The following is a 25,655-nucleotide window of genomic DNA, read 5'->3' as shown; positions in this document are numbered from 1 at the left end:
AATGGACAGGAAATGGAACAAGTCTACCAGCTTATTTCATAATGATCTCTTCTCATCAGCAGGGATATGGAACTGTCATATTTGCCTAGAGGCAGCTAGGTTCCTCAATGGAGAAAGCTCTGGACCTGAAGTCAGGAAGACCTGAATTCAAATCCGAGTTCTGATACATACTAGCTGTGTGACCCTGCACAAGTCACTTAACACTATCTGCCTCAGTTTCCTCAACTGTAAAATGGGGATAATAACAGAACTCATCTTGCAAAGTTGTAGTGAGGATCAAATAAGATAATTTTGGAAAACACTTAGCACGGGACCAGTAGGCACTTAAAAATGCTTATTCCCTTCCCCTTACTTATGCTCAGTACAGTAAAAGTCTGCCGGCCATCTCAAGCTATATTTAGACTCTACCACCTCAATACCCCAGACACAATGTGAGGAAGTAGCAGTGACACTTAAGATGTAATCAAGAAGACCAGCTGTTCCTGACCAGAAAACACAAAGAGGTGTTAGAAATTTAATGGTATTGGTTCTCAAGGTATTACAAAAGAAAAATATTCTGAATGAATGGAAAATATCACAATGCTTTCCCCCAAAAAAGGCACCTGAGTAATTATTGACTCATATGCCTTTTTCAGAATTATAAAAACCTTCATGAGGATGGTCTATGAATATCTTTGATGAAAATGCAGGTTAATAAAACAGGTTTTTGGAAACCATTCTATAACAGACGAAACTTTCTGGTCACAACTGAATGTGTGAGAGAGAGAATTCTAAGATCCTGTAATGTCTATCATTTATCCATTTTTAGAATTTGTGTGACTTAATTTTTTGATATGGCCAATGTAGGAATTTGTTTTGCCTGACTCTGCATATTTGTGATAAGGGTTTTGCCTCCCCCAACCCCTTAGAAGGTAGGAGATGGGAAGGAAAGGTGATCAATGCTTTGGTGAAAAAAATATTTTTTAAGAAAAAAGAATGTGACTGAGTAAAACCAAATGTAACCTTGAAGAATCACATCAAACAAGGTGTCACACACATGTTACAATTATACAAGACTATAGCATATACCTGGAGAAGGAAATGGCAAACCACTCCAGTACCTTTGCCAAGAAAACCCCAAATGGGGTCAGGAAGAGTCAGACAGGATTGAAACGACTGAAAAATGACAGGTACCACTATGGAGATAGCTGTTCAGTGATCTGTTCAGAGCTGACATTAAGCAATGTAGGGAAAAAAATAAAAATACCTGAGGTGATTGTTCGTGTCATGGATGATGTAACACAAAAACCCAAACAAATGGATTCTCTACTCATGGTGAAATTCCAGAAATTCTCATCTTCAAAGATGACTATATAGTCATTGCATTGAGCTTTCTCCTCCTGGCCCAAAGGTATTTAAAGGCTCTTCAATACAATACACAGCAACGCAAAGGATAGGGCTAACTATCTACACTTGGAAAACAAAGTAGATGAAAAGGCACATTTACCAGACATGCAAGCTGGACCAGCAGCCCATTAAGTGACATTATTCATGTGTTCTCTTTTCAGGTGCTCTATATGGACAAAACTGTACCCAGAACCGAGGAGGATGCAGAAATCAAGCAGAATTACATCTGAGGAAATGTTTAGTCCTTTCAGTGGTCCCACATTGCTAGCTTACACAAATGCCCATATTTTTAACACCAACATTCATTTCCTCCCATCTATTGCTGCAGCCTTCTAAGAATCTCTCCACCTCTAGTTCGCCCAAAACACCCTCTCGCCACTGAAGTCATTCTGATTATGTCATTTCCTCAGTGCCTCCAAGAAAAAATACAATCTGCTTCATCTGGCATTCAAGGTCCTCAACAATCTGGCATTTCCAGTCTTATCTGTCATTATTTTTACAAACCAAGCACTCCTTCACAATATCTCAGTGAGTCAATAACATATATCGAGCCAAAATCCAGAGTTTCCAGGCCAAAGAAAATACTTAAAGCAGCTAGAAAGAAATAATTCAAGTACAGAGAAGCCACAGCCAGGATCACACATGATATAGCAGCCTCCAACTTAAAGGAGGGGACAGCTTGTGATACCACGTTTCAAAAGGCAAATTATATAGGATTATAGCTAAGAGTTACTTACCCAGCAAAACCAAATATAATCCTATGGGGCAGGGGGAGGACCTTTAATGAGATAGAGGACTTCCAAACATTCCTGATGAAAAGGCCAGAGTTGTTTATAAATTCTGAAGTTCAAACACAGGCATTAAGAGAAACATAAAAAGATAAACATGAATGAATAATAATATAGAGGACTAAAACAAGAATAAACTACCTGCATTCTAATATAGGAAGTTGACATGTATCCCCTGTGAATGCTATCATTATCAACTGTCATAGAGGAAGCCAAATTAGATAGAAGGCCTGAGAGTGGTTCTGTTATATCTTGATTTAAAAGAAAAATAGAAAGGAGGGGAAGAGTAATACACTGAGGAAGGAGGGGAGAAGGAAAGTTAAGGAAAATTATCTACATAATCATAGTGTGCAACTAAACATATATACAAAAAAGAAGAGGAGTTGGGGGAGAGTGACACTTGAATTTCACTCTCATCTGGATTGGTCAAAGGAGGAAAGTACACACACAGAGATGGGTAAAAAAACAAAATTCACTCAACAGGGAAATATAAGGGAAGGAAGAATTAGGCAAAAGGTAGGTTAAGGGAAGGATTAGTCCTAAGCAAAATAAACTTTGAGGATATATGAAAATATTTATAGCTCTTTTTTGAGGTAGCAAAATATGGGAAGCTGAAGTGTTGTCCATCAACTGAAGAATGGTTGAACAAGTTATGCTATAAGAAATTATGAAGGGCGTGGTTTTGGAGAAATCTAAGAAGACCTGCATGAACTTATTCAGAGTTAAGTAAATAGAACCAAGAGAAAAACGTATTCAAAGACAACAATATGGTAAAGGCAAACAATTTTAAAAGAATTAGAAACTCTGATCAGTGTAATGAACAACCATGATTCCAGAGGACTAATGATGAAAAAACCCACCCACCTCCTAATAAAAAGGTAAAGGACTCAGTACAAAATTATATATGTGGGGGGATATATATGTATATATGCACTTATACATACATCTGTATGTATGTATACATACACACATCCATATATATTTGAAGCTAGAGGAGGCTTTAAAGTCTATCTAACCCAACCCCTTCATTTTACAAATGAAGAAATCGAGACCCAGAGAAGTCAAATAACTTGTCTAAGGTCATACGACCTTGGACACAGGCAATAATGTAGAAGAACTGGAAGTTGAATTCAGATTCGTTGATTGAAGATCCAAGCCTTTTTTCCACTGCCCTTTGCTATATTCTAGCATGGATCTCTTCACCTTTAGCAGTTCCATGGAATAAATAGCTTACCCCTCAGTTAACTGGAGACTCCCTTAACCACAACACCAGGTCCCTAGCTTTTTATACTAACTAAAAGTAGAATTGCTTTGTTTCCATCATTTAAAATAACAGGTTTTCAGAGAGAAATGTTAGGCGAGAAAAAAAAGACCTAAAATACCCATTTATTTTATATTTATTTCATTTTATAGTAACACTTCCAAGAAAGCATGGTTTATATAGTTAAGCCAAATGACATGAACTGTGTGCAAAAAATGGGTGGCCTGGATGAGATAGTTTTTTCAATTTTCCCCTTGCCTGTAATGAATCTACCCATGCATTGTACATACTAAACAGGACAGAGACTGCAGCTAGACTCCCTTGAGATTCAGTCACACTAACGGAAATAAAACCCTATTTCATTATCAAAGCAAGGAGAGATGCTTTAAGCTTTGGGAACAGTTGTTGATTACTGTAGAGAACGTCGCTGCTTTGGGGTTTTCTCTTTTAAGGACCTAGAATTAACTGATTTAGGATCACAAAGATTTAGTGCTAGCTCAAACATTTTTCCTCCTACTAAACAAAATCAAGAACAAAACTGTATTTGATTTTGACAGAATCTTCTTTAATATAACTGGTCTCTTTTGGCCAAAGTCATATGAGTCACACAATTATGAAAACTGAATGAAGAGAATGGGTATACTGGTACAGCCTTCAGGGTCTTTGAGTGTATGGTCTATAGCAAATGCCTCACATCCCACTGCTGGTACAAAGAATTAATATTTCTGCTATTCTACTATCAAAGAGGGAAGACAGGTAGCACAGTAGATAAAATGTCAGGCCTGGAATCAGGAAGACATCTTCCTAAGTTCAAATTTGGCTTCAGATACTTACTAGCTGTGTGACCCTGGGCAAATCACTTAACCCTGTTAGTCTCAGTTTACTCATTCATCTGTAAAATGATCTGGAGAAGGATGGCAAACCACTCCAGTATCTTTGCCAAGAAAACCCCAAATAGGATTACTAAGAGTTGGACACGACTGAAAATAACTTTACAACAATACTATTAAAGAGATCACAGAAATAATGAATAATATTCAGTGAAGTAGAATAACCTTATATAGAGCTGATAAAGATGACCTCCACTCTCATCCAAATTTTGTCACTGAAATTTAATAATGCATTGGTCTAATTGTGTAAGCATTACAAGAAAACAAATTCATTTACTTTGATTTAAAAGGTTATATATTCATTTCACAAACATACAACTTTGAGAATAATCCTAAACTAAAATTCCTATAGAGTAGGCTAAATTCCTCTACTTGGGAACATCCAGAAAATGATCATGAAATCTCTTCAAGCAACTTGAATACTCAATCTATTGTTTATATGTACCAGAGCTGAGCAATATTTATTTGCCCAGTGTGAGAAAAGACAGGAATGGGAAGAGAAAGAAAATTGAAGGATATTAATAAATTCATAAGTAATTGATTTTGTAAAAAGGATTGAGAAATATGATATAAAGTTCCAGTATAAAAACTATATATATATATATATATTTGAGAATGACACACAAAAATAAACCAAATTACATAAATTTATAAGTAAATAAATAGGGAAAGGCAGGGCTACCAGAGCTCTGTTCTCAAAAAAGCCAAGAATAGCTGATCTAAGTTGTAATACTAACAGTTTGGCAAAACCCAGAATGTGATTTAATATTTTAAATGAGTGGCCAAAGAATACCTAAGTTGACATTTGATAATGAAATGAGCTGGGGTCTAGTCCCACACCTTAGCTAATGACTTGACTATGGGCAAAGCACTTAGCATCTCTGAATCTAATTTTTCTCAGCTGTAAACTGGATGATAAAATTCCTTGCCCCTACTACCTCACAGGGTTGATGTGAGGATCAAATGAATGGATGTCAAAGCCCTTTGTAAACTATGAAGTGTTATATACAGAAATTTTCTTTCAAAAGCAACCCTTGGGAAGTCAGAGCTCAAAGTCAAATCTCTGTTAAGAGTCAGGATAGACACAAAAACAGAGAGACATGCTCAATCAAGTTAGATCAGACCAATCTGCCTCAGAAAATGGGAAAATGACCCTTGAGGACCTAGAACTAATCACCCCTCAAGAGCAGCTAATTTTAATTAGTGTTTTAATTAACACATCAGTTCAGAGAAATATCCAGTGGGACTAAAATGTGGCAATTCAGAAGTTACAATGAAATCAACATACAGAAAAAAGAAATATATTCAAGACAACAGCAGTTTCCTATTTCCTCATGATACCAAGCAGGAACTGTGTCCTTGCAAATACAGAATAATATCACTTCATAGAATTTATGAAGTAGGGAATTAATTTCTTTTACCTAATGTGAATTTGAATCTTGAAGAATTTTTGTTCAGTGTTTTAGATACCACCCTCTAAAAAAATGTGACCATGTAAACCAGTTCCAGATAAAACAACCTTATCTTCCATTCATAGAACATTTCACATTTTTAAGAACATTTTCATATCTGTAATATTCCATTTGATATTTGACCTAAACAAGGCATTTGAAAAGAAGAAAACTGAGGCCCCAAGAAAGCAACCACTTGCTATTAACATTATTAAACAAAAAAAGTCAGAGCCAGAACTAGAACTCATGTTTCCTGAGTGTCTAGAGTCTTTTCTACTAAACCACAAAGAAAACAAGTAAGTTTCAAGACCAAGAATAGTCTAGAATCAGGAAAGGCCCAGTCATTTGAGAAGTTCCTATGTCCTTAGGATAGGTACAAACTGGGGATAAAAGGGTCAACAGCAGGTAGATCATGCTACCAAAATTTTCCCATCAGGAAAGGTATTGCTAATACTTTAATTAAACATTATTAAACACATAACATTAGTAAGACCCTCCTCAAAGATCCATCTGAGAGGGCAGCTAGGTGGTGCAGTGGATAAAGCACCAGCCCTGGATTCAGGAGGACCTGAGTTCAAATCTGGCCTCAGACACTTGACACTTAGTAGCTGTGTGACCCTGGGCAAGTCACTTAACCCTCACTGCCCCACAAAAAACCCCTGAACAAACAAAAACAAAACAAAACAAAAAGATCCATCTGACTGTGGCATGGAGATAAACTTGGGTTCTTGAAGACTGACAACAAAAGCAAGAGGTCAGACAGGCTCTACCATAATGAAAAGCCTCTAAGGATAGTCCCCACAAAAGACCAAGTCAGCTGGATTGAGATGACTTAGCTAAGAACAGTTTCATCACCTGTAGGTTAGCAATTAGGCAATGAATTGTTTGGCCATAACAACCTATGAAACAAAGAAAATTTATAAGTGGTTCAGCTCTGTGCAGACCCTTCTACTTCCAAAGCAACAGTAATAGAGGGGCAGAAAAGATTTTCAGTTTTTAGACTATGTGTCAGCATTAACTTTAGTACCCTAAATGTGAGGGGTTTTTAATCAGTGACCAACAAATTCAAATACTATTCAAAGGACTGAACCATTTCTATGTTGACAGTCACACTATAAACCCAGAAGAAAGAACAAGTTGCAGTTCAATAGAAAGATGCCTCCCAGGTTCTCTGTGAAGAAGTAAAGAAGTTGAAAAAATTGATTTCATCACAAACTCAAGGGCAATAAATATTATGTCATAAAACACTTGGTCATCATATCTTACGATATTCATGATGAGCACAAACAAAAAGATCTTGAAGATCACTACAGCTTATGCACCAACATACTGCTGAGGAAGAAGGGATTTTGTGAAGAACTGGATCAGATCGTCCAAACCAAATCAAAGGACCTTCTCTTCAGTGACTTCAATGCAAAGGTGAGCAGAGAAGTAGATGATGAAAAAAATATGTTGAAAAATATAGGCCAGGTTTGAGAAATGAAAAAAGCTTACAGATTACTCAAAAGTCTCATGCCTATATATTATCAATTACTTTCTTCCAGAAGAAAGTTGAAAAGCCCTAGCCAGAAAGCACACATCACCACAAAAATGAAACAGACTGTATCTTATTAGAGAGAAAATGACTGCTCACTGTTGTGGAAATGATATCAGATTGAGCTACCTATGTGCAGTCAACACACTGATGCATTAAACTAGAGCATAGGTTAAAATAAACATCAAATCAGAAGACTAAGAAGACAATGTAAACTATCATAATAGCTTTAACCTGAATTAATCAAATAAGCCATAGATGTTCAAATGAGAAAATGGAAATGAGCAAAGATATTGACCTTGATGATCATCATTTCCTAAAAAAAAGTTTAACCTATATAAAACAATCATTGCAATGAAGTGGCCAAAAGAGCCCAGAACTCAGTATAGCCAGCAAATACTTAATCTCCTTGCCAAGAAGAGATATGGTAGTCATGGGAAATACTGGTTTAGAAAAGAAATTCATTTTTAAAATACTAGGAAGGGGGGTGGCAGACTACCTACAGCAAGGCCTCACAAAGTAGCAAAAATAAGTCTATAAAAAGACTGGTATGAGACCCAAATGAACCACTTCACCTTAAAAACATTCTTAAATGAAACTGGTAAGAGAACAACAAATAGAATAAAAAGGAACAAATTTGTAGATGTTTCCATGAATGTATATTTTCATTATCAGTGACAGAGGAACTGCATTTGGGCCATAATCCCTCAGTCTCTAATGTATTACGACACTTAGGATGAAGTAGAAGTGGCACTTAGGAAGAATAGCTGGCCCAGCTGCTCCTCAGCCCTAAACACTGAGAATATCCGTTCTGGAGGCAATGCAATCTTGAAAGCATTGAGGAATCATTTGGTAGGATCTCTCAAAGAGGAGATGGAAAAAGAATGAGGGTATGGGGAGAAAGGAATCTCAGATTATACTAATATTCAAAAAAGCCAACTGAACATTTATCAATAACTACCAATCATATTTGCTTACTTTCTCATCTTTATAAAAATCTTTCTGAAATGATCAACATGCAATGCTAACAGTATCCTTGATGAAAATATGAGAGAGAACTGACAGAAATTTGCAAATAATTCTCTATGGCAAACTACAATACTACAGTCACACAAACTAGATGCAAGTATAGAGAATTTAAATTATCTCTACATTTGTTGATTACAAAAAGTACATGAATTGGCAGAGCAAAAGGCAAGATTTTTCTGCCAGTGTTGTGCCTTTCATGCACATGTTAAGATCACACAATACTTCTTGATAAATGTACTCACAAAGGTAATTCTCTTCAATGACCCCCTAATTAATAATGTCAAGTGAAGCAGAGAAATAAATGCTGTTGAATGAGTGAGGAGTCATTCACAGTTCTTCTTCAAACAATATTGCTGTCTCTGTGCACAACGTTCTCTTGTTCAGTTATTTCAGTCATATCTGACATTTTGTGACCCTGTTTTGGGTTTTCTTGGCAAAGGTACCGGACTGGTTTGCCATGTCCTTCACCAGTTCATTTGAGACACAAGGAACTGAGGAAAACAGAATTAAGTGTTTTGCCCAAGGTCACACAGCTAGTAAGTATCTGAGGCTAGATTTGAACTTATGAAGATGAATTTCCTGACTCCAAGCCCAGCACTCTATCCACTGCACCATCACTACCCACTAGACTATTATCATAGCCTCTTATTTATTGTCTCTGCTTCAAATATCTCCCTACTCCAATCCATCCACATAGCTGCCAAAGGGATTTTACTTAAAATTAGTCTTCTTTGTTATTCTGGTCTTGACAAATATAAAAATGAACATTTCCATATGAAAACTAAAAAAGAGAGTTGTACACGAAATCATGACTCTTTATTACCTAAAATTTGTTTTTTAAAATGTATATAATAAATTCAATATATTAATTTCAAAGATTTCCTGCTTGTCCCTGTTCCAAAGTGATTTTTCTAAAGCACAGATCTAACAACGTTACTCTCTAGCTCAATAAATTCTAGTAGTTCCCTAACACTACTAGGATCAAAAATCAACCTATTTACCATTCAAAGCTTTTCACAAGCCAGTACTCTACAATTCAGTCAAAAATGCAACCATTTTTCTTACTATTCCTCATGCATAACAACCCATCATTTGTCTCCATATCTTTGTACTTGCTGCCCCCCACATCTGGAATGCACTTCCTGCTTATCTTCACTTCTTAAAATCTCCATTTTCCTTCAAGGGTCATCTTCCACCCAAATACTTTCCTAAGCCTTAGTTACTCAGACCTTCTCCCTTTTCTTTAGTTTGGATTTTTAAATATATGTATCTATGTATTTGCCCATTGTCTCCATCCATAGAATACAAGCTCCTTGAGGTCAGGGACTGTTTCACCTATGGTTTTGTATCCCCATTTCCTAACACATATGGCTAGCACATAGTAGGCACTTAACAAATGCATGTTGATTGATCTCCAATTAGAATGTAAGCAAGATCCTTGAGAACAAGACTCACTTTTTTTTTTATTTGTGTCTCCAGTTCTTATCACAGTGCCTGGTACAAATTAGGTACTTTATAAATGTTTGTTCAAAGAATTGCTTTGCATGGCTCAGAGGGCATAAGTAGGATCAAGAGGAGTAAGATATGAGACAAATTTCAGCTCAGTGTAAGAAAAACTTCCCAATAGTCAGTCATCCAAATCCAAATGAGTCCTCTCAGGAAGGAGTGAGGTCTTCAAATGGAAGGTACTTGGTAGGGATGTTGTTAGGAAGACTCTTATTTAGGTACAGCTGAGAGGTGGTGTCATTTGTGGTCCAATCTAACTCTAAGGGCCTATGATTCAGGAAAAGAAAGCTCTCAATCTAGAGAAAGAACCCTTGCCCGTCATATGCATTCACATTTTCTACAAACATGGTCTCAACTTAAGTTTACTCTTCACAGGGGTAAGCGAGGAGGTACTGAGTGAGAGGGAAGCTTTAGGGAGAAAGAAGAAAGTTTTTCCTTGAGAGGAAAATCAGAAAGTTTGGTTTAAGACTATTTGTCATTTGGAAATCTGAAGGGATGCTGTTTGAGATTCTGCTCCCATTTCAAGAACAGTCAATTTCTTCCTGTAATGTGGTTCTCCTGTTTTCGTGGATTTAATTTGATCTTCAGTATGGCAACTCTCCTCTTTCCAAATTCACCCACTTCACATCCTTTCTCTTGCCTCCACCCCTTCACCAAGAGGAAGCTGATGAGGCATTAAAAGAATTCAACCAACACAGGTCGTAAAGCTCTCAGGACCTTGTCTTAGACTTTTAGGGAGATTGAGGTTGATGAAAGGAAATACAGCGGGGGCGTTTAGAGAGAGTAAAAGTTTTAGTACCAAAGATCACCATTTTCATCACAATGCATTTCTGGAAACTGTATCATGAAGCTTATCATTTTAAGCAGACTGTTTCCCTACCACCACCAGAGGGACAATGCTAAAACTGGGAATTGTGTTTCTTTTTGTCATTCCTCTCCAGGGTGCACTGCTGATTCATCCCCACGAGACTTTCTCTACCATGCCACAGAAATCTCTTCAACCCTAGAAGCTCACCCCAACTCTCGACTACTAGCAGCTAGGCAGTGCAGTGGGTGGAATGTCAGGTCTGGAATCATGAAGACATGAGTTCAAATCCAACTTACTTGCTGTGTGACCCTGAGCAATTTAACCTCTGTCTACCTCAATCTCCTCGACTAAAAATGTGGATAATAATAGCCCCTACCTATTAGGGTTGTTGTGAGTCTCAAATTAGATAATTTTTTTTCCAGGGCAATGAGGGTTAAGTGACTTACCCAAAGTCACACAGCTAGTAAATGTCAAGTGTCAGAGGTCAGATTTGAACTCAGCTCCTCCTGAATCCAGGGCCGGTGCTTTATCCACTGCACCACCTAACTGCCCCCTCAAATTAGATAATAATTGTAAAGCATTTAACACAGTACCTGGCACATAGCACTATATAAATTGCTGGGGTATTATTACTTTTCACACTGAAATACCCTCAGTTCTGTGACCTCTCCCTCTGACTGGTTCCTCCCAGCCCAACATGGTAAAAAGGAAGCCCAGACCAGCCATGTCTTTGCTCTTCTCCAAGCTGCACAGCTGACTCATCTCCATAGGCACAGACAGAAAAAAATGTCATGTCCCATCACCAGGCATCCTCATCTCCACCCCAACCCCCTTTTCAGCTGCCTTTTATGTGTGGTCTTTTCACATTAGAATAGAAGTTCATTGAGGGCAGGGTCTGTCTTTCTGCTTCTATTTGTATTCTTGTCTTTCAACACAGTACTTAGCACATAGGAAGCACCTAATAAATAACTGGTGACTTACTGAGCACTCATTATCAATAAATGTTAGTTATGACCTAAGGGCTCTAAAAACAAAGATGCAACTGTAAACTTGTACAATGATTTAAAATAGTACTGCACAAACTGATGATGATACATGGAGCTGACTCTGATGTTCTATAAAAACAAAGAGCCTTTAACCCTTCTAGGAACTATGATGTTATTGGCATGGGAACTCTCTTCTAGAGAGGACAAGCCTCTATGACTTAGTAGATGGCCTTGGAGATTTCTATGTCTGCTCATTATCCCGGTGAAGAAACTTTGTTAACTTAGCCAGACAGGTTCTTGGATAACAAAAATACCATCTGTCACTGGACACATTTGTTGTTGTTCAGTCATTTCAGTCGTGTCCAACTCTCCATGATCCCATTTGAGGTTTTCTTGGCAAAGATACTGGAGTGGTTTGCCATTTTCTTCTCCAGCTCATTTTACAGATGAGAAAACTGAGGCCAACAGGGTTAAGTGACTTGCCCAGGATCACACAGCTAGTGTCTGAGGCTGGCTTTGAACTTGGGTCTTCCTGTCTCCAGGTCTGGTGCTCTATTCACTGCACCATCTAGTTGCCCCTGGGAAACCTCATTCAACACAATAAACAAAACATATTTGTTAAATACTTACTATGTTTAAAGCACAGTAGTTGGTGATAAAGTTACCAAGATGAAATAAGAAGGGTCCCTGCATCTAATAGTTAATGATACAAGTAAAGCACTCCTGCTAGTTATACCTACTCACACTCAGATGCAATGGTTGTAAGCTTTTTTTGGAAGGAAGGGTTGCTTTTAATTTCTCCAAAGACCCAAGGTGAGTATGGCAGGTGAGCGGATTGAAAATAATAAAGCTCCCAGGGAAATGGAAGGCTACAAACAGCTCGTCTAGAAATATTGGGAATCTTGGCAAACCTCAGATTTTCTCAGCAGAAATTGACTTAGAAAGCAATTCAATTCAATAAGCATTTATTGGAAGCCTACTATGTGTCAGGAGATAAAGACATGTTTTTTTTAAATTAATTAATATTGCTATAGATACCAGTTTGGGGTAAGCATATTATTTATAAATAGTATATACCAGTAAAGAACTGACAAGTCTCCCTAACTTCTCATGCTATAGAAAGCAGGGAAAGGGCTTGTCAGGTAGCACAAGCAAGAGTAAAGCACTCAAAGATCCAGAAGACCTAGAGAACAGAGAGCCAAGCCAAGAACCTCTAAAACCCAAAGACTCAAATGGGTTTATAGCCTCTTTTGATAGAGGCAGGTCATTATACATTGATCAAAGTTAACTGGTTAGCATCATTCAATTCCACTGGTTGGCATGATCTGAAGGTGGTCCACATTAAAACAACTCTACAGACACATCAGGGAATACAATGCAAAAGACCCTTGCTCAAGTTGCTTAAGGCAAATTCCATCACCTAGGTGTGTTTTGATCCCATCAGTCCTTCACTGAGCTAGTTTATCTCCATTTCTTTTGTTCCCTTGGGTTGTCCCAAATAAGATTTGCTGAAGTTTCTTAAGAACTGGACTTTCTGGAGTGGGGGGAGAAAGCACTGAGAAACTGATCTCTGGGTCCCCCCCAAGAAATCCATTATTAATAATTATTTTCTGACAGAGAGAAAGTTAAAATAAAAACCAGTCCCTGCATCCCCTCTCTTGGGAAACCCATCAGCTCCCACAGGTCCAATCATCATCTCTATGTCCATGACACTCAAATCTATATAACTATTCCTGATCTCCTTACTCAACTCCATTCCTACATGACCAACTATATGCTAAACATCATCTGATGGTCTGTGGGCATCTCAAACTCAGCATTTCCAAAATAGAAATCTTTATATTATTCCCAAAATGTATCCTTTCCTCCAAACTTTCCTCTATCTGTTGAGGTCACTAACATCCTTCCCATCACTCAGGTTCACAACCTCTGATTTATTTCACAATCTTGATTCTTCCTTCTCCCTCTATATCCAATCAGTTGTCAAATCTCGTTAATTCTACTACCACAACATCTCCTGCATCCAATTCTTCTCTACATGCCATCTTCACCTCTCAACTAGACTATTGGACTAGCCTCCTGTTTGGTTACCTTGCTTCCAACTTTTCTATTCTCCATGGCCCACACAGTTCCCAAACTGAATATTTCTAAAGCATAGATCTGACCATGCCACTACCCTACTCAAAAATCTTCCATCATTCCCTATTTATTGCCTTTAAAATAAAATGCAAAATCTTCAATCTTGCATTTAAAACTTTCCACCATCTTGTTCCCAGCTATCTTTCCATTCTTAATACTCATCACATAGTTAGAGTCAAACTAGTCTGCTAATGGTTGCTTATACTTGACATTCCAACTCCTACCTATATGCCTTTGAACAGACTGTGCCCCCCACCCAAGTCTGGAACATTCTCCTTCCTCACTGCCGTTTCTTAGAATCTCTGTCTTCCTTCAAAGCTGGGTTCTGCTACAGGAAGCTTTCCTGATCTCTCCATTTGTTAGTACTTTCTCCCTCTACAAACTACCTTGTTTTAATTCATTGGTGTACATATTGTAACATTTGGCAGAATATAAACTCCTTGAGGGTAGTCAGTATTTTATTTTTATCATTGTATCCCCAGAAATTGCAATAGTGTCTTACATATAATAGGCATTTAATATATATTTTTCAAACTGAATTCAGGCAGTATATTCTACTGGGGAATATAATATGAATATGATATGAATAATATTCATAATAATATAATATGAATGTTCACAGATAAGTAAAAACAAGATAATAAAATTTTCTATGAGAAAAGGTAAGGAAGATAAAGTTTCTAAAAGGCAGACCTAAGAAAGGAGTGTATTAAAGGCATGTGGTACACTATAGACAAAGGCATGAATGGAAGAGAGTAGGAGAAGAAACACAAGATTTGGGAAGTAATAAATAGGTAGGTTTCACAGGAATGCAGAGTGCATGAAGGGGAATAATATAACATAAATCTGGAAAGGCAGACTAGAAACATGATAAAGATCTTTAAATACAATCTAAGACATTTGCATTTTATCCTAGAAGACAGCATCATGGTGAAGCATGATTAGACACTACATTTAAAAGAAAATTATTCTGGTGTGGAGACTCCTGCAGGAAGAGATAAAGAACAGGAAAACCAATTAAGGGGAGGTGAAAGTGATGTCCAGGAGAGAGGTGAAGAAGGCCTTGATTAAGGCAGTGGTCATGTTGGTAAAAAGATGGGTGCAAGAGAAGTGGCAATAATATTTACAAGATTTGGCAAGTGACCGGAGATGGTGATGGTGAGCAGAGGCAAGAATGACTCCAAAGCTGCAAACCTGAAGAACAAAAACAAGAAGTCTGTAGCAATGGTAAGCCTTGGTATTTGGGGCTTTATTGAGGGAAAGGAGCCTATCATGAGTTCTATTTTGAGCATGTTGAATTTGAGGTGCCCACAGGACACCAAGGTAGACATATCTAGTAGACAGTCAATGACCAAACAAACAATACTCTGAGATCTTCCATCAGAACATAATCTATGAAAGGGAGAACCATATCCCAGAAGCTGGAATCATTGAACCTGGAACAAAAGGGACCTTGGAGATCACATAGGTCATCTCACTTATGTTACAGATGAGGAAACTGGGGACCACAGAGGTTAACTTACTTTCCCAATGTCACACATCAAGTACCAAAGTCATGATTCAAACCCAAGTCCTTTAACTACAAGTCTAGTGTATTTTGTGCTATACTTCCCTCACCCTCTTCCCCTAATAACCAAACACTTAAAAGTATTTAAAATATACCAACCTGAATATACTTTACTTTGAAGAGCTAGAACATTGGGTCTTTTCCCCATAGGAAGTCTGCTTAATACGATTTTCGAGCTGGAAGGCATCTAGTCGTTCCTTGGGGTTAAAAGCCAACATTTCATGAAGAAGCCTACAGAAATCATTTGGGATGGATCTCTTTTTTTTCAAGGGAATGTGCAGCTCCATGCTTGGGTTTTCTAGCATTGCCTCCCCAATTGGGATTATGTCCTTCCCTTGGCATATGTAAATTCCTAAGAACAAGGTAGGGAGCAGGGAAGAAAAAAAAGTGAGCTGTTTCTAAATAATTCAAAGATCCTACATGCAATAGAAATGACTTAGCCTCAAAGATTACAAGAGTCTAAGACCAGATGATGAGGAACTGAATTGGAGATTTAAAAAAAAAATCAAATAAAGACAACAGGACTTAAGTAGCACATCTTCCTAATCTGACCAAAGTCAGTGAGTACACCAAAAACAGATCTCCGAGTATATTAGGGACTATTACATTCTTGAGATAAAGTGCCTTTAATACACCACTAAATACAGGTTAATAGATAATTTAACTAAGATACAGGATAGAGAATCAAAATCTAGACTAGGACACAGAGGATATGACAAGCTTATCTCACTACATCAAAAGCCGCAAAGATATAAGAAAACAGAAATAACAGCTAAGAAAATATTCCCCTGATGCCAATAACACTAGGCAAGCGTCTTATCGAGGAGGTCTGATTTTTAACAGTTGCAAAATCAGTTAAGAATAAATCTTTAGGGGGCAGCTAGGTGGTGCAGTGGATAAAGCACTGGCCTTGGATTCAGGAGGACCTGAGTTCAAATCCAGCCTCAGACACTTGACACTAGCTGTGTGATCCTGGGCAAGTCACTTAACCCTCACTGCCCCACAAAACAAAAAAACAAACAAACAAAAAAGAATAAATTTTTATATCCATGAAACCATATTAGACCCAGGCAAATTGTATTTTTATATACAGTTGGAGCCAGTCACAACTCAGGAAGTGTCAGACACCTTTTTAATAAAAAATAAAAGCATACTACAAAATATTCTACAATTCACTGAGCAACTTTTCTTCAGAAAACACAAAAGATGTAAAAATATCTTTGTTCCCATGTTTTAATGAATTCACTAGGAAGACATGGGGGTGAGAGGTGAGTGGATAAAAAGGAAGAATTAGCATGAGGTAGGTTACAGACCTGCTTTTGAAACACCCTGACTATGTGAGCCAAAGCAAGTCAACCTCCCAGTAACTCTGGCAATTGTTTAAAACTATAAAACGCACAGCAGTTACAAAGCTACACTGAGAGAGGGAGTTTGTTGAAAGTGGGGTTCCCTATACTGATGAAATCATAGGCCCAGATGAAAATTCACCTGAACCTGACTAGAATAGTAACTACCTACTATTTGAGAGACAAGACGATAATAGCCTGTTCAGCCAAACTGCTTGTCAGGCAGAAAACTGTCTAGAGCTAGACTGTAAACTCGTTGAAGGCAGGGATTCTGTTCCTTCTTCATAGCTTCCTCCACCCCTTTGCTTCTAGTACAGTGCTGGGTAGCTGATAGTTACTTAATTAACATATATTAGATCAAAGCTTCTAAAACAGTATGTAACTGAATGTGGGGGGTCATGAAAAATTTAGCAGTAAATGTCTGATTTGTATACCTATTTTATATACCTATATACCCAGGGTTGTGTAAAAATTTCTCAGGCAGAAAGGGTTCATGAGTGGAAAAAGTTTAAGAAGCCTTGAGTTAGATCACATGCTTCTTAAAACAGGATAACATGCATGTGTACCAGTTATAACACAAGCTTCTTTGTTAATACTGATCTGGACTCCTTCTAAGGCCAAAATGGAGTCAAGTGCTCCCCAAACCCAGCCTCTCACATTTAGTGATTTCAAAGGCAAAGTTAATAGTTCTGAGAAACCTGGAAAGAGACATAGAATAAAAGTATTTATTTGCCCTTTTGTCGTTTGTTATTAATTTGGTTCTACTCTGTTAAATGCTAATGGATTTATGTAGAATTTTATATGTTTATTTGATTGTTTTTGTTGAATGTTAATAAGTTGATAAAAGTAAACAGTTCAAATTCCATTATTCTGATTCTTGAACCAAAGATAAACTTAAATTAAAACACTTAAGTTTTATCTTCAGCACCTTCCTTTTGGGCTTTTTCCCTGAGATGTTCTTATTTTCTCCTTTAAAAATGTAATGTGAACATTTTATTTATTTCAAAAATGGTGTTAAGTTCAAACAGGTTTTTAAAAAAAATTTTATTATAAGTACCAGCTAATATCACCCTCATTAAAGTCTAACTCTGCTAGTTCATCAAGGCATGGAGGTGACCCTAGGTTCTCCACTATATTCTTCAAATAGGATCTCTTTGAAAAGAAAAAAAAAGATATACTCAGAAAAATACTACAAATAATAGGCCACTCCTAGACAAGACTGAGGGAAGATAAGTCATTACATTCAGACTAGTACAATCTAGGAGAGTTTCCCCATACTCAAGGAGTTTAAAATCTACTTGTTGAGATTATATATATATAAAAAGATTGTTGTTGTTGTAATGTCTTATGACATGACCCCATTTGGGGTTTTCTTGGCAAAGATACTAGAGTGATTTGCCATTTTTTTTCTCCAGTTCATTTTACAGATGAGGAACTGAGGCAAACAGAGTTAAGTGATTTGCCCCGGTTCATACAGCTAGTAAGTGTCTGAGGCTGGATTTGAACTCCAGGCCCCGAGTTCTATCCACCATGCCCTCCACTACCCGCCCCCCCCCCCCAATAAAAAGAAACAGTGTCTAGAATTGTCCATTTTGAGTGTCAGTGTCAACTGAATAGCAAAGAGAGTGATAAGTATTATGTATTTCAAAGGGGAAGCCATCACTGAAGCAGTCAGGAGAGGTTTCCTCAGGAGGGGTTTTAGTAGATTGCAAGATCAATAGGAGTCAGCAGTGACATATGGCAGTCCAAAAAAGCTAATGCAATTTTAGGCTATGTTAAAAGAACAGTATCAGATTCATGTCTGAAAGGCAACTCACCAAGCAACTCCTTCTCAGAATCTGCCTCCCTGAAAGTAATCCTCTCAATCATGGCCCAGAAAATTATCCCAAGGGCAAAGATGTCTGCTTTAGCTGTGTAGCTGCCTTCCCAAACTTCAGGAGCCATATAGAAATCCGAACCACAGGCAGAAGAAAACCGGTGTTGATTTATATTCACTCTCCCCTGGCATACTTTACTCAGGCCAAAATCTGTTACCTAAAATAACAAAGGTGAGGGTACCTAATTAGACCAAGTATGAAAACATCCAGTTCCACTGAGATGGACCCTCTTGGCTACCAAGTGAATGAACAGAACAGGTTTTCAGCCAACTAATTAAGAATTATGTCACCAATCATGACACCTTCCCAGATAGATCTCCAAGAAGGATAACCCTCCCCCTCATCATGCCTCCTTTTCCATAACTGGCCTAGATTCTTAAGGAAAGAGGGAGTGTGGGCAAAAGTGGGATCTCCTTCCCTGAACTACTCAGGAATTCTGCCATCTCAACACCCAAATCTCTCCTCTCCCTTTGATTTAAATTGTACCTTTGATTAAAACTGCCTTCTCTCTTCATTATGTAACCCCAGGATAAAGTGGATGCTGTTTTTCAATAATTAAATGGGAAATGCAGAAATTTGTTGTTAGTCTTTTCTTTTTTTTTTTTGGTCATATCCAATTCTTTGTGACCTTTTTGAGGTTTTCTGGGCAAAGATACCAGAGTGGTTTGCCATTCCCTTCTCTAGTTCTAGGGTTAAGTGACTTGCCCAAGGTCTCACAGCTAGTAAGTGTTTGAGGCCATATTTGAACTCAGGAAGAAGAGTCTTCCTGACTTCAGGACCAGCACTCTATCCACTGTGCCACCTATCTGCCAACAGCTAGAAATTTATCAACAATATAAGTTTATCACCTACTTCTTGAAGTTATGGAAAGAATGTTATTGTTCTTAAAAAATATCATTTAAACTTCCTTTTGAACAGCAACAGTACTATGGGCTGCTCAGAGTTAATGAGGAGGTTAGAAAGGGGCCTTAAGCCCTATCTATCAATCTCAGCCAAACCACCACAATATACCACATGACTGATATGGTGCTGAAACCCCAAAGTTGCCCCAAACTAAGAAGATAATCAATAAAGGGACCTTTTTTCTCCTACCCAGGATAGAACTATAGGGTCAGTGTCACAGGACTGTAGAAAATATAGAAAAAAAGTAAAATGTAGTTACAATGAAAAGATATGAAGGTTTTGAAAGCCAAAAAGAGAATTTTTTATTTCATCCTAGCAGTAACAGGAAATCATTGGAGCTTATTGAGTAGGGGGATGACATGGTCAGACCTGTGTTTTAGGAAGATCACTTTGACTCCTAAAGGGGAGGATGAAATGCAACGAAGAGAAACTTAGCACAGGGAGACCAATTAGGAATAAACCAGAAGAGATGAGGCCCTGAACAAGGGTAGAGGCTATTTGAGAGGAGACAAGATGGTGTGTGAAGGGAGAAATGACAAGTCTTGGCAATACACTGTATAGTAAAGAGAACAGATAAAGTAAGTATGAAAGAAAAGTTGAGGATGATATGTAGGTTGAAAGTCTGGGTGAGTACCCTTGACAATAATAGGGAAGCTGGGAAAGGAGAGGGTCAGGAAGGAAATAACTCCATTTTTGAAGATGTCTAATTCCAATGGACCTACCATTCCAATGGTAGTTAGTAATACAAAACTGAAGGTCAGAGAGAGGTAAGGGCTGGATAAACAGATCTAAGAATGATCTGTATAGAGATGGAAACTGATGAGATCACTAAATAAGATCATATACAGCAGAGGTTCTCAAAGTGTGATCCAGGGACCCCTGTGGGACCATGGGTTCAAATCCATTTTCATAATAATACTGACATTTTAATTTCTACTAAAGTAAACATCAATCGATATGAACAAAAAGCTATTGGGGGGATCATCAATAATTTTAAAGAATATAAAAAGATACTGAGATTAAAAAGTTTGAGAACCACTGACATAAAGGCAAAAGAGGAGAAAGCCAAGGACAGTCTCTAGGAGGCCACCTACAGTTAGTGGGCATAACCTGGATGAAAGTCCAGCAAAGACTGAGAAAGAATAATTAAGGTAGGAGAAAAACCAAGAGAGTGGGACGTCACAAAAATCAGGATAATCCAAAAGAGAATAATCAATAGGGTCGAAGGTGTCAGAGAGATCAAGAATGATGAGGGTAGAGGAAAAAGTCATTACATTTGACAATTAAGAATTCATTAGTGTGGATAGGGCACTGGCCCTGGAATCAAGAGGACCTGAGTTCAAATCTGGCCTCAGACACTTGATACTTACTAGCTGTGTGACCCTGGGCAAGTCACTTAACCCCAATTGCTTCAAAAAAAAAAAAAGAAGTCATTAGTAATTCTTGAGTCAATAGCTTCAATTGAATGATGAGGTCAGAAGCCAGACTGCAGAAGTTGAGAGGAGCATGGATGAAGAGGAAGCAGAGACACCAAATCTGGTTGGCTTTCTCAAAAACTCTGGCCACAAAAGGAAGGGAAAGTATAGAATGATCACTAGCTAGTAGGGGTGGTCAGATCAAAGGAGACTTTTTTAAGGATGAGGGAGACATAGGCATGTTTGTAGATCATAGGGAAGCAGCCAAGAGATAGAAAAAAGACAGAATATTAGTAAAAAAAAAAAAAGTAGGGATAATAGAGGCAGCAATCTACTCGGAGAAGATAGACTGGAACCAGATCAGGACACAATATAGAGGGATTTGCTATGGCAAGAAGGACCACCTCTTCATGTGAGACGGGGTGAAGGCAGACATAATAGAGAAAGAGATATAAGGAGGTGGGAAGAGAGGGGAACTCTCAGTGAATGGCCCCCATTTTTGTGCCTGATTCTGTAGATACAGTGACAAAAATAAAACAGCCCTTCCCCTCAGAAAGCAAACATTCTGTCGGGGGAAACAACCACCACAGAGATAAGTATATACAAAATATATTCAAATTAAATACAAAATGTATTCAAAGTCAATGCAAAATTAGAAGCTAAGGAAATTGTGACCTCATGTAGGAGATGGCTTGAACTGAACTTTGAAGGAAGTTTAGGATACTGTTGTTGTTTGTCCTTCGTTCCTGAAGAGGACCCTGACATTGGGGTGATATCATGCAGTGAATTGGATTTAAGTGAGGGAAGTCACTAACCTCTCACTCTCTCCTCCAGAGCCATCTGGGTCTAGTGGCATGATATACATTAGGATGACTGGAGATGGCCCTGGATGTTTTCAGGCAATTGGGGTTAAGTGACTTGCTCAGGGTCACACTGCTAATAAATGTCTGAGGTAAGATTTGAACTCAGGTTGTCCCAACTTCTGAGCCAGTGCTCTATCCACTGTGCCCTAGTGGATAACTGCCCCCTAAGAGCAGCCCCATCACTATCCCCTAAGGATACTAGGAAGCAGAGGAAAGAAAGGAGAACACGGGAGGTGGGGCAGTAAGGAGACTACCTGTACAAAGTCACAAAGATGGAAGATTATGTATGAGGAATAACAAATTCAATTTGCTGACTGGAGAAGCATGAAAGAGATTAGTGCCATTTCTCCAGCTCCTAATTTTGCATTTGCTTCGTATGTATGTTTTGCATTTACTTATCTCTGCATTTGCCAATTCCCCTGATAGAATATTAGCTCAGAGAGGGCAAGAGCTATTTCCTTTTTGTCACTGTATCCACAGCATTAGGAAAGTGCCTAGCACAAAAACTGAGTAATAAGCTTGAAAAGACAGGCTAGAGTCTATATTGGACAAGAAAGACTAGAGGCAGGGAGGTCAATTTAAAGGTTATTGCAAAGCTTGTGGTAAAAGGCAGTGCCCATGTGAGCAAAGCAAAGAGAACAGATGTAAGAACTGTGGCAACAGAATCAACGCAACTAGGCAACGGGTTGACTATGAGAGGTTTGGGACTGTGAAGAGTTGAAGATGAAGTCCCAGGATAACTGAAAGAGTGGTGGTACCCTCAGTCTTTGTTCTGTGGAAACAGATTTGAGACTTCCTCCATTTGAATTGGGTCAGACTGCAGCAGGCAGAGTGGTGAGCAGGTTACTACTCAAGAAGAAGAAAGAGAGTAGGGAAATATCCAGATCCAGGATATAGTGGGGCAGGAGAAGGAAATATTCTTCCCTCATTTTGCCCCCAAGGAATGTCAATAAAGAGTGAACCTAAGAGCTACCAGGAATACAAGAGTATCACTGCTTATTGATATAGGGCTTGAAGGGAGCTCAGAGATCATATGGTCCCAACCCCCTCATTTTAAAAATGAAGAAAGTGAAACCAAGAGAGGTTTTAGTGAGTTGCCCACTGACATATCAGTAGCAAGAGGAAGAATTTAGGATTTGAAGCCCGATCCTTTTTGACAGAGTAAAAGATCACATGAGCAGTTTAATCAGAAGAGCCAGAATTTGAACTCAGGTCCTCTGATGCTGCCTCCTGAATAAAAAACACTTGGGAAAAGAAATTTTAATTGGGGGTTCCTCCCCTTTTCTGAAAAATTGCTACATTATTTTTAAATTTCAAACAATTATTAGAACAATTACCATAAGTTTTTATATTTTGTAATCCAGCCTTTGCCTCACCTCAAATTATATTAAAACATGTCTTTAAAATTATGTAAACCTATCTATAAGTTCCTGTGCACTGAGGATAAGCAAAATGGAACTCTTATTCCAGAAGAAACCAGTAATACTTGGATGCCACTTTGCAATGAATTTCTTTTCTCCCATGAAAATTCAGTGTCCCTGGAATAGAAGGGCCTACCCAGTAAACTTGGCCTCAGTGGCGTTCACCTCTAGAAGGTTTATAATAAAACTGTGGGAGGTCCAAGGTAAACCCTTAGAAAAACCTTACTCTTTCTGACCTGGAGCTCTTTTAGGTAGGTATAATTAGGTTGACTGATCTCCCAAGTAAGTGGTTCTTAAAAACACAGTAAAAACTGTGTTATCCTGCACTTCACCAATAGGAAGAGTGGGCATGTCTGAGAACATCCTGATATAGATGTTTGGTCTAATGGCTAGATCACCCACCACAAAGTCAACACTAAATGTCTGTTGAGTCAGTCACAAGAAGGACTAGTCCAAAATACACCTAAACAAGAGTCCCTTCTCCAACCCCTTCTAGACTTTGCTTGAAAAGACCTCATGAGAAGGAACCCATTAATCAACCTAGTGTATATTTCAATGGCTGTGATGGATTCCTTAATGCAAAGAACATATGGATGAACAAATGTAAATGAATAAAGGAGTGAATACGTAACAGGAAACCACTGGATGGTTAATGTTTTGGGGCATTATGACATTGATCTTTTAGGAAAACCAGTGGGAAGGATGGATCAAAAGCATATGGAGGAGGGCAGCTAGATGGCACAGCGGATAAAGCACAGGCTCTGGATTCAGGAGGACCTGAGTTCAAATCTGGCCTCAGACCCTTGACAATTACTAGCTGTGTGACCTTGGGCAAGTCACTTAACCCTCATTGCCCCACCCCCAAAAAACAAAAGCATATGGAGGACGTTTCTGAGGACCAAAGCCTAATTAATCTCAAGAACACTTTCAAACTTTCCCATGACAATAATGTTTGCTAATTTGATTTAATCAGAGTTTTAAACTAATTAACATTCCCTTCTACCCAACCCCCCCTTCAGACCCCAGACCCAACGCAGGCTTCCCCAACTTGCCAAACAAAACTTTTACTGTGTTTTTATTGACAGTCTCTGCAACCCTCTCTTGTGGAAATTAGTCAGGCTCCACTTCAAATTTCTTGCTTGATGTGGCTCTCAAAAGTTTAATTTTTAGAGCTCTTCCCAGATTTCTTCCTACTGAGAATGATCATGACTATAACAACTTCCACTGAGAACTAATTATGAAGATAGCAACACAAGGACCACATAGGCACAATCTCATTAATCCAATCACTTGAGATAAAAACCTTATGAGAATTAGTGAGGGTTACAACCTTGCAAGAGATTGGCCCATGGGAAGAACAATAAGAAAGTACCAAATCATTGTGTTCTCAATCTCTGATACTCAAACCCCAAACCTAGGGGGTATTCTACCAATCTCTTTGGTTACTGCAAAGAGTTACAAGATAAACCAAACCAGTCCTGTTGTTGTTCAATCATTCCAGTCATGCCCAACACTTCAAAACCTCATTTGGAATTTTCTTAGCAAAGATATTGTAGTGGTTTGCCATTTCCTTCCCTAGCTCATTATACAGAAAAGGGAACTGAAGTAAGCAGGGTTAAATGACCTGTCCAGGGCCACACAGCTAGTAAGTGTCTGAGACCAGATTTGAACTCGGGAAGAAGAGTTTACCTGACTCCACTCCAGGCCCAGCACTCTATCTAGTCTTACCCATGTTCATACAAACAATACATAGTAAGCATCAACAAATGTGTATGGTGCATCATGTGTGTTCATGTGTGTACATTTCTGTGCATGTCTGTGAACGTGGACAAGTCAGAAAAAAAATTATCCCACTGGTACCAGGGGATAACATGGCGAAATGGAAAGTGAATTGATCTGGAATTCCAAAATCTTGGTTCAAGTCTAAATTTAACCACTTACTGGCTGCTTAAAGGGAAGCTAAGTGGTGTCAGTCAGGAAGACTCCCCTTCCTGAGTTCAAATCTAGCCTTGGACACTTACTAGCTGTGTGGCTCTGGACAAGTCACTTAAGCCTATTTGCCTCATCTATAAAATGTCAACTGCAACAATTTACTTAATGTTTCTGAGCCTCTCTCTGGTCTTTTGTAAAATGGGGAAAATGCTTGTTGTTTTTTTTTTGTAAGAGGCAAATGAGATGCTATCTATGTATAGATGCTCTATGCATATGCTTTGTAAATACAAAGCACGGTATGAATGTGATTATTACAGCCAAGGGTTTTCATCAACAGTACAGAGCTATCACCAAATGCTACCAACGTAATAAATTGCCCAACAAATGATCAATCAAGAAGTTAACATCAATTTAATATCTACCAGAAGCTCAAATTGAAAAGGGCAGCATGTCCTTTATTTTTTTATTTATTTTTTATTTATTTGTTTGTTTGTTTATTTTTGGAGCATGTCCTTTAGAGGTCTGGCAAAAGATGGTCTCAAAATGAAGGTCT

General features: G+C 38.3%; 1 protein-coding gene across 1 annotated transcript in view; it reads right to left on the bottom strand.

The window, feature by feature from the left end:
• Positions 1 to 25,655, bottom strand: part of LOC122737951 (serine/threonine-protein kinase PDIK1L-like) — a 42,007-nt gene that overhangs the window by 7,788 nt on the left and 8,564 nt on the right. The window contains exons 3-4 of the mRNA XM_043979961.1: positions 18,509 to 18,725; positions 15,445 to 15,697 (exon numbers count right to left, since the gene is read on the bottom strand). Of these exons, the coding sequence (XP_043835896.1) occupies positions 15,456 to 15,697; positions 18,509 to 18,725 (459 nt within the window). The 3' untranslated portion in view covers positions 15,445 to 15,455. The remainder of the gene's footprint in view (positions 1 to 15,444; positions 15,698 to 18,508; positions 18,726 to 25,655) is intronic.

This window comes from Dromiciops gliroides, chromosome 2 (genome assembly GCF_019393635.1).
Source record: "Dromiciops gliroides isolate mDroGli1 chromosome 2, mDroGli1.pri, whole genome shotgun sequence".
NCBI lineage: Eukaryota > Metazoa > Chordata > Mammalia > Microbiotheria > Microbiotheriidae > Dromiciops > Dromiciops gliroides.
This window is presented reverse-complemented; position numbering and strand designations above follow the sequence as displayed.